Source organism: Scomber scombrus, unplaced genomic scaffold, assembly GCF_963691925.1.
Source record: "Scomber scombrus unplaced genomic scaffold, fScoSco1.1 SCAFFOLD_266, whole genome shotgun sequence".
NCBI classification, from domain to species: Eukaryota; Metazoa; Chordata; class Actinopteri; order Scombriformes; family Scombridae; genus Scomber; species Scomber scombrus.
This window is the reverse complement of record NW_026910603.1, coordinates 27,501-37,500: the sequence shown is the minus strand read 5'-3', so window position 1 is coordinate 37,500 and position 10,000 is coordinate 27,501. Positions and strand designations below refer to the sequence as shown.

The window sequence follows — 10,000 nt, the reverse complement described above, 5'->3', positions numbered from 1 at the left end:
TCATGTGACCCGCCGCTGCGTTCAAAGACCTGCCGGAGGATAGGAAACCAGAGTCACACACGGCAGCGGTATACATACGGTACGTTCAAGACCGGCCTGAAAATAGGAAATCAGACATACGACAGCTTTTCTTTTTTTGTGGAATATTTTATTTAGGATTTTCCATAAGATTACAAAACTACACAATCACACTTTCACTACGACGGAGTATTAGGGCCATCAAAAAAAAATGCCATTCATCAATGTCACTCATTTTTTTTTTTTTGCCTGGCCTTTTTTTTTCTTGTGCTGGACTTTTTCTTTTTTCTCTTTTTTTTCCAGTTTTTTTTTTGCCTGGCTTTTTTTTTTTTGCCTGGCTCTAATACTCTGACTATGCCAGCACACACTCCAGCTGCTGGCATAGTCAGTCAGGTTTGATCCTGCGGTACTGTGGTCAAGTTGATTTCATTCTGTTTTCTTTTTTTCTTCTGCTGGACTTTTTTTTTTGCCTGGCTTTCCTTTTTTTTGTTTGCCTGGATTTTTTTTGCCCTAATACTCCATCGTAATTTTTTTTTGCTTGTTTTTTTTTCATGTGCTGGACTTTTTTTTTTTTGCCTGGCCCTAATACTCTGTCGTACATTGACGATAAAAGAAAAGAGAGAAATATATATAATATATATATGATGACAACGCAGAACTCAGAAGCAAATCTACCTACACTGAACAATTAAATAATAATAATAATAACAATAAAAATAAATAACATGAACTTAGTTGTGTTGAGGGATGCAGCAGGTATAAGGATGATATAAACAGATCACATAATGGTAATATTGTGGAGAATAGAGAATAAAAGGCTGCCATATTCTATAGAAAATATTTATCTTGTTTCTTAATGAGTAAGTTCTTTTCCAAGGGTTTACAATTGTTAATTTCTGAAAGCCACGATCCAGTTGGCAGTTTTTGGTCTCTGTAAGTTTAATGTAATGAGTTTGTGTAAGATTATAATTTGAAAGGTTGCTCAGAAGGCATATCGCTGGATTCATTGGAAAAGTAATGCTGTGTATTGTAGATAAAGTATCACAAAGACTTTGCCAGAAGTAAACACAGCAGCTTTATTTATACAGTGCGTTCAAAGACCTGATGGAAAATAGTAAATCAGAAGTCTGTAAATCCTAGTTATCAGAACATAACTGAGTTTGCTGTATTGGGAAATCTGAGCAATTCCTCTGGGGCTCTCAAAGAAGAGACTAAACATATACCCCCCCCCCCCCCCCCCCCCCATCCCCCTTTTATTTTATGAAGCTCCACAGAAATAACAGCAGCTTATTATAATAAATATAAACATGTCTAATATCTAACAGCAGCTTATTATAATACAAATAAACATGTTTAATATCTAATAACAGCTTATTATAATACATATGAACATGTTTATTATCTAACAGCAGTTTATTATAATAAATATAAACATGTTTAATATCTAACAGCAGCTTATTATAATAAATATAAACATGTTTATTATCTAACAGCAGTTTATTATAATAAATATAAACATGTTTATTATCTAACAGCAGTTTATTATAATAAATATAAACATGTTTATTATCTAACAGCAGTTTATTATAATAAATATAAACATGTTTAATATCTAACAGCAGCTTATTATAATAAATATAAACATGTTTAATATCTAACAGCAGCTTATTATAATAAATATAAACATGTTTAATATCTAAGAGGAGCTTATTATAGCTTATTATAATAATAGTAGTACAAAATATAGTAAAATAATACTATTTTCTGACATTTTATGAACAAAACAATTAATCTTAAACTTACCCTAGCTCTCCAAAATATTTGTATTATTAGTATTTCTTTTTTCTTTTCATATTATTGTTAAATATGTTAATGTTGTTTATAGATTATGGAGTTAAAGGGGGGAAATGGAGATTGTACTTTTAACGCTTCCGATTTTACTCTCCCAATTTCCATTAAAAAAAAAACAGATTTGTAAAAAGAAAAGAAAAAAAAGAATTTCCAAGCTTAACTGCTGATAATACAACATGTAACTTGGAGGTTTTAGGCAGACTTTGTTTTACTTTAAGGCCTAAAAAAAAGTTAATCATTACCTCATTACCTCGTCACTGAGAACACATGAACGCACCACACCAACCGCTAAACAAACGGCTGAAGCTCAGATTTCCGAGCAGCACCCAAACGCGTCATTTAAAGCGACACTAGCAGCGCACTGGATCCCAGCTCATCAGTAAGTTTTTAAATCAGTTTAACTCTAATTTAACATCTTTAAACTTCTCGATATAACCTCTAACACTCAGATCAAATGTTTGCTTATTTCTCTTTTTTCATTCATGGTGAAATTAATCGTTTAAAGACGTTTTTTATAGGTTATTAGTCAGCATGCTAACGGCTAGCAGCTGTGTTGTGAAACTTCAGAAAGAGAAGAAAAAAGAGAAATAAAAGTATATAAATGTTGTTAAAAGTTGAATTAAAGCTCGTAAACACACAGCGAGGTTCGGTTAGAGAGAGGACAGGAAGGTATGAGACGTCTTTACAAGTTATTTAAACGTTTTTATCCCGTGTTTGTAAAGTTTGATGCACCTGCTGGGAGATATGAACCTGCCGATAATACGTCACCTAGCAACCAGTTAATATGTCACCTAGCGACCCGTCTGATGGTTGCTTGGTGACGTAATCTCAGTTCGTTGATGTTTTTATTCCTGCTGCTTCCTCTCTGCTGCTGCTCTGTTTCACTTCCTGGTGTCACAGGTGAGCACACAGGTGAGCTGCCTCGAGCTCTCTCTCACATTTAAAGCTGTTATTGTTTTTAGGGTTTTATCTTTATTTTATTATGTTTATGAAGTTTGGTAGGGAAGGTTTAGGGGGGGAATGCTGTGATGTTTGTTTTGTCCACCTGTGTGTGTTGATAAACACTGACTGACCCCGCCCTGCTGTTGCTGCTGAGCTACATGCTAAAGCTAACAGACTGGTCAAATGACTTTCACCTGAGACAGAAACTCACCTGACAAGTTAAAGTACTACAGTACAAGTACTAATACTACAGTACAAGTACCTAATACTGCAGTTAAAGTACTAATACTTCAGTACAAGTACTAATACTTCAGTACAGAGTTTCACCTGAGACAGAAACTCACCTGACAAGTTAAAGTCAAACAGTACAAGTACTAAACTACAGTTAAAGTACTACTGATACTGCAGTCCAAGTAATAATACTGCAGTAAAAGTACTATAGTCCAAGTACTGATACTGCAGTCCAAGTACTAATACTACAGTAAAAGTACATACGTATTATGTGTGATGTAGTTAAGGTGTTATAGTTAAAGTACTAATACTATAGTAAAAGTACTAATACTGCAGTAAAAGTACTAATACTACAGTAAAAGTACTACAGTCCAAGTACTGATACTGCAGTCCAAGTACTAATACTGCAGTAAAAGTAATAATACTGCAGTTAAAGTACATAAGTATTATGTGTGATGTAGTTAAGGTGTTATAGTTAAAGTACTAATACTGCAGTAAAAGTACTAATACTATAGTAAAAGTACTAATACTGCAGTAAAAGTACTAATACTACAGTAAAAGTACTAATACTATAGTAAAAGTACTAATACTGCAGTAAAAGTACTAATACTACAGTAAAAGTACTAATACTATAGTAAAAGTACTATTACTGCAGTAAAAGTACTAATACTGCAGTAAAAGTACTAATACTGCAGTAAAAGTACTGCACTATTGATGAGCCTGATGTTTTAACTGCTGATGTTTAACAGTGTGTACAGTAACTTACAATTGCCAAAATGTTGTCTTGTTTAAAGTGATGAGCTGTAATTTTACATACAGGTCAGTGTGATGTTAGGTATATATATATATATGAATGACTGGTACTATATGTGTATAAATATGTTATTGTTACTAATTTTCTTTATTGATTCTCAGCTTTTATTCAGCAAGGTAAATCTGTGTCGTGTAATTCAGATTGATATAAAACATAAAATGCATTAAGTCAGAATATAAAAGCAACACGTGGTGAAATAAAACAACATTTAAATATGATTTAAAAGTTTTAAATTAGAAATGAAGCTGAACTAGAATAAAGCAGATAAACAGCAGCTGGTTTTAAATAATCATGAAATATTATTTTCTGTTCTTTGTTCAGTTTGATTTAGAACAATTTAAGAAGAAGAAGAAGAAGAAGAAGAAGGAGAAGGGACAATGTTTGAAAATGTCCCAACAGGTAAATCCTCTCAGCTCTGTTATAAGTGTCTCAGTGTCTCTTTGTTTCTGTGTCTTATTGTCTCAGTGTCTCAGTGTCTCAGTGTCTCTGTGTCTCTGTCCTTAGTGTCTCAGTGTCTCAGTCCTTAGTGTCTCAGTGTCTCAGTGTCTCAGTGTCTCAGTGTCTCTGTCCTCAGTGTCTCAGTGTCTCAGTGTCTCAGTGTCTCAGTGTCTCAGTGTCTCAGTGTCTCAGTGTCTCAGTGTCTCAGTCCTCAGTGTCTCAGTGTCTCTGTCCTTAGTGTCTCAGTGTCTCAGTGTCTCAGTGTCTCAGTGTCTCTGTCCTCAGTGTCTCAGTGTCTCAGTGTCTCAGTGTCTCAGTGTCTCAGTGTCTCTGTCCTCAGTGTCTCAGTGTCTCAGTGTCTCAGTGTCTCAGTGTCTCAGTCCTTAGTGTCTCAGTGTCTCTGTGTCTCTGTCCTTAGTGTCTCAGTGTCTCTTCTTCTCTGTATCTCTGTCCTTAGTGTCTCAGTGTCTCAGTGCCCTCATTGTCTCTGTCTCTGCCCTCAGTGTCCTCTGCAGAGCGGCAGCAGGTACTGGGAGCTCTGGAGCGTCTTCAGTCCAAACTGGTCCAGAGGGAGGAATGGACTCACAGCGATACTCTGGGGAACCTGAGAGAGACGCTGCAGAGTCCTCTGTTCTCCCACATCCTCACCCTGCAGCACTCCATCAAACAGCTCCGCCAGCAGGTAGGGGGAGGAACTGCACCTATATAAACTACACCTATATATACATAAACTATATATACTACACCTACATATACATATACATATACTACAAGCCAGCAGGTAGGGGGAGGACCTGGACCTATATATACTACACCTACACCTACACCTACATATACATATACTACAATCCAGTAGGTAGGGGGAGGACCTGGACCTATATAAACTACACCTATATATACATAAACTACATATACTACACTTATATATACTACACCTACAGATACATATACATATACTACAAGCCAGCAGGTAGGGGGAGGACCTGGACCTATATTTACTACACCTACATATACATAAACTACAAATAAAAACTAAAACCACAAAAACTACAGCTCCGCCAGCAGGTGCAACTACAGCGCAATGCCAGTGCCTGACGCTGTGCTGCAGTAAAGTACTGTGCTGCGTTGAGGTGCTGCATTAACCTGCTGCATTAAGGTGCCATGCTGCGTTCAGGTGCTGCATTCAGGTGCTTTGCTGCATTAAGGTGCCGTGCTGCGTTCAGGTGCTGCATTAAGGTGCCATGCTGCATTAAGGTGCCGTGGTGCATTCAGGTGCTGCATTAACCTGCTGCATTAAGGTGCCATGCTGCATTAAAGCGCTGTGGTGCGTTCAGGTGCCATGCTGCATTAAAGCGCTGTGGTGTGTTCAGGTGCTGCATTAAGGTGCCGTGGTGCATTAAGTTGCTGCATTAAGGTGCCATGCTGCATTCAGGTGCTGCATTAAAGCGCCGTGCTGCATTCAGGTGCTGCATTAAGTTGCTGCATTAAGTTGCTGCATTAAGGTGCCATGCTGCATTCAGGTGCTGCATTAAAGCGCCGTGCTGCATTCAGGTGCTGCATTAAGTTGCTGCATTAAGGCGCTGTGCTGCATTCAGGTGCTGCCTTAAGGCGCTGTGCTGCATTCAGGTGCTGCATTAAGGTGCCATGCTGCATTCAGGTGCTGCATTAAGGTGCTTTGGTGCATTGAGGGCTTCTGCGCTCTGATTGGCTGAACAGGAAAACGTAACGTTAAGTTAAACTGAGTTTAAAACCTTATTTAAAAAACCTTTCCTTCACAAAGCAGTAACGGATCTGAAAGAGACAAAAGAAAAATACACTTAAGTTTATTTTGAACATGTTTAAAATAACAAAATGAAATATCAGTAAAATAAAAATTTGATTAGATGTAGATTACTCTGAAATTTGTATTTATTTATTGAGTTTTGGGTCAAATTTAAGCATTTAGCAGCCAAGAAAAGTACAATTTAAACCCTGAAAATCATGTTTATTTAAAGTATCCTGCTCCTCCTCCTGCTCCTGCTCCTCCTGCTCCTCCTCCTGGCTGTGACCCCCCCCCCCCCCCCGGGTTGAGCGGGGGCGTTGTGTGTGTGTGAATGTGTGTGTGTGTGCGTGCGTGCCGTAGCCGCCTCCTCCTCCGTATCTGTATGCAGCTCTCGGCTCCCTCTTGGTGACGTGCAGCCTTTACAATAAACAATCTGCGGAGGCCAAATTAAGATAATGGCAATAACCAAACGGCCGGCTTCATATTCTAAGTGCTGCGAAGGTCACAGTGAGTCTATGAAGCTGTTGGAGGGTATATGAAGCAGGGGACTGTTCCTCCTCCCTCCCCGCCCCGCCCCCCCCTCCCTCGCCCCTCTGCGGATCTATCAAGCTTTAATATCTGGTGTCTTGGTTTGAGTAACGGCCTTGTCGAGGCGGTATTGATGAAATGGGCTCTGGATCCTGCTCCGTCAGCCCGGCCTAAATAAGCCGCAGACTGATAAGTTTCCACAGTATGAGTGTAAAGGTCATTAATACATTACCTGTTCACAGAGAGAGAGAGGCTGCACAGGAATCTATTGATTTCTCCTCCCCATTTACACCCCCCCCCCTCTATGCCCCATGTCTCTTTCTTTTTGTCCACAGTGTCCTTGTATATCAGAGCTCCTCCTCTCGTCCCTCAATCTGTCCGTCTGAGTCTCTTCATCCGTTAGTTTCTGTTTGCAGCTGAAAGTCGACTTCACTCATTCTCATCTAAACATTTCACATCAGATAAAAAACTGAAATAAAATAAACCTCAAACATTAAAATCACATGACCAAACTGATCAGCTGATTCTGAGCTTCAAGCATGTTGAATTTATATAAATATATTTCTGTTGAATCTGCTCTTTTTGTTTCTGTGATTTATGCACACACAGAAACACACACACACACACACACACACACACACACAAACACACACACACACACACACACACACACAACACAAATACAATATATCCACATAATACGTGTGTGTGTTGCTGTATGTGTGTGTGTGTGTGTGTGTGTGTGTGTGTGTGTTGCTGTATGTATTTGTGTGTGTTATTTGAAACATTTCTATTTTATGTTTTTAAAGTTTTATTTTATTTTATTTGATGCAAAATGATTTTCAGTAAATACTGCTGGCATCAATTAGTCTAATCAAATGTATTTCCTCCTCTTCTTCGTCCTCCTCTTCTTCCTCCTCCTACTGCTCCTCCTCCTCCTCTTTCTCTTCCCCTTCTTCTTCCTCCCCCTAATCCTCCTGCTCTTCCTCTTCCTCCTCCTTCTCCTCCTCCTCCTCTTCTTCCTCCTCCTCCTTCTCCTCCTCCTCCTGCTCCTCCTCCTCCTCCTTCTTTTCCTTCTCCCTCTCCTCCTCCTCCTTCTCTTCCTCCTTTTCTTCCTCTTCTTCCTCCTTCTCCTCCTTCTCTTCCTCTTCTTCTTCCTCCTCCTACTCCTCCTGCTCTTCCTCTTCCTCCTCCTTCTCCTCCTCCTCTTCTTCCTCCTCCTCCTTCTCCTCCTACTCCTCCTCCTCCTGCTCCTCCTCCTCCTTCTCTTCCTCCTTCTCTTCCTCTTCTTCCTGCTCCTACTCTTCCTCCTCCTCCTCCTCCTCCTGCTCCTTCTCCTCCTGCTCCTCCTCTTCCTTCTGCTCATCCTCCTCCTGTTTCTCCTGCTGCTCCTCCTTCTCCTCCTCCTCTTCCTCCTTCTCCTCCACTTCTTCCTCCTCTTCCTTCTCCTCTTCCTCCTCCTCCTCCTCCTCCTCCTCCTCCTCCTCTCTGTAGCTGAGCACGATGCCTCCAGACTCCTGCAGTGAGTTCAGTTTCTCTCAGAAGGGTCAGCTGATCATGACCTCCGGTAACCCCGCCGACCGCTTGGCTCCGCCCCCTCCGTCCTCCTCCTCCGTCCTGACCAATGGCTCGGCTCCGTCCGTCCATCAGACTCCGCCGTCCTCTGACCTCCTGCAGAGATGGATCCTAGAGGCCGCCAAGGTGGGAGGAGCCACGATACACACACACACACACACACACACACACACACACACACACACACACACACACACACACACACACAGATTTACACATGGCGTGAAATCAACAAAAGTAAACTGACTGTGTGTGTGTTCCTGTGTGTGTGTGTGTGTGTGTGTGTGTGTGTGTGTGTGTGTGTGTGTGTGTGTGTGTGTGTGTGTGTGTGTAGGACCGTCACACAGAGCTGGTCAGTCTCACTCGGCCGGTCTCTGGAGGTTTTGGGTTCAGCGTGGTCGGTTTGAATCCTGCAGGAAGCAGCAGCCAGGGAGTGTTCATCAAACACATCCAACCAGGAGGCCTCGCACACAGGTACACACACACACACACAGAGACACAGGTACGCACACACACACACAAGCACACACACATACACACAAAAACACAAACAGGTACACACACACATACACACACACACACAGAGGTACACACACACACACACACACACACACACAGACACACAGAGACACAGGTACGCACACACACACACAAGCACACACACATACACACAAAAACACAAACAGGTACACACACACACACACACACACACACACAGACATATACAGGTACACACACACACACATACACACACACACACATATACAGGTACACACACACACATACACACACACACACACACACACATACAGACATATAAAGGTACACACACACAGGAACACACTAACACTTTTAACGCCTTTAAACATACACACCTTAAAAACACGTCTTAAAATCTTAAGTTACACACACACACACCTTTACTCACACACACACACACACACACACACACACACACACACACACACACACACACACACACACACACACACACACTTTTACTTAAACACACTTTTAAAACAATAAAAAGACATTTAAATATGATTAAAAGTGTTAATTGGAAATAAAATGAAGCTAAATTAGAGTAAAGTCAGATAAAAACAGGAGAATAAAGAGTTACAGTACAGTGTGAGATATTAACTGTAACATCTGGATTTAATAAAAAGTAGTTTAATAAAAAGCAGTTTAATAAAAAGCAGTGTGGTAAGATGTTGTCAATAGTTTTATTAACAGAATAATATAATACTGCGCTGCTGGTTGGTAGTTATTCCCTCTGACTGATGTTTTTGGGTTCTGCAGGGACGGGCGACTGCAGGAGCGGGATCAGGTCCTGGTGATTAACGGCAGTCCTCTGGAGCCGGGGATCAGCCAGCAGGAGGCGCTCTCTCTGCTGCAGCAGCCTGGAGACACTGTGGAGCTGGTGGTGGCCCGGGACCGGCCCCTGAACGCATCGTCATCATCATCAACATCATCATCACCACCGCCGCCAACGCTGCCCGCCATCAGCACGGTAAGAAGAGCCACTATAAATATATAAATACACTGCTGCCACCTTAAATATATAAATACGCTGCTGCCACCTTAATTATACAAATACACTGCTGCCACCTTAAATATACAAATACACTGCTGCCACCTTTAATACAGAAATACACTGATGCCACCTTAAATACAGAAATACACTGCTGCCACCTTTAATACAGAAATACACTGATGCCACCTTAAATATATAAATACACTGCTGCCACCTTTAATACAGAAATACACTGATGCCACCTTAAATATATAAATACACTGCTGCCACCTTAAATATATAAATACACTGCTGCCACCTTAAATAT

At 40.7% G+C, this 10,000-nt stretch overlaps 1 protein-coding gene across 1 annotated transcript in view; it reads left to right on the top strand.

Moving 5' to 3' along the window:
• Positions 1 to 2,212: 2,212 nt before the first annotated feature.
• Positions 2,213 to 10,000, top strand: part of LOC133977120 (inaD-like protein) — a 33,540-nt gene continuing 25,752 nt past the window's right edge. Inside the window, exons 1-6 of the mRNA XM_062415257.1 lie at positions 2,213 to 2,248; positions 4,188 to 4,255; positions 4,798 to 4,976; positions 8,079 to 8,285; positions 8,494 to 8,633; positions 9,459 to 9,669. Of these exons, the coding sequence (XP_062271241.1) occupies positions 4,234 to 4,255; positions 4,798 to 4,976; positions 8,079 to 8,285; positions 8,494 to 8,633; positions 9,459 to 9,669 (759 nt within the window). The 5' untranslated portion in view covers positions 2,213 to 2,248; positions 4,188 to 4,233. The remainder of the gene's footprint in view (positions 2,249 to 4,187; positions 4,256 to 4,797; positions 4,977 to 8,078; positions 8,286 to 8,493; positions 8,634 to 9,458; positions 9,670 to 10,000) is intronic.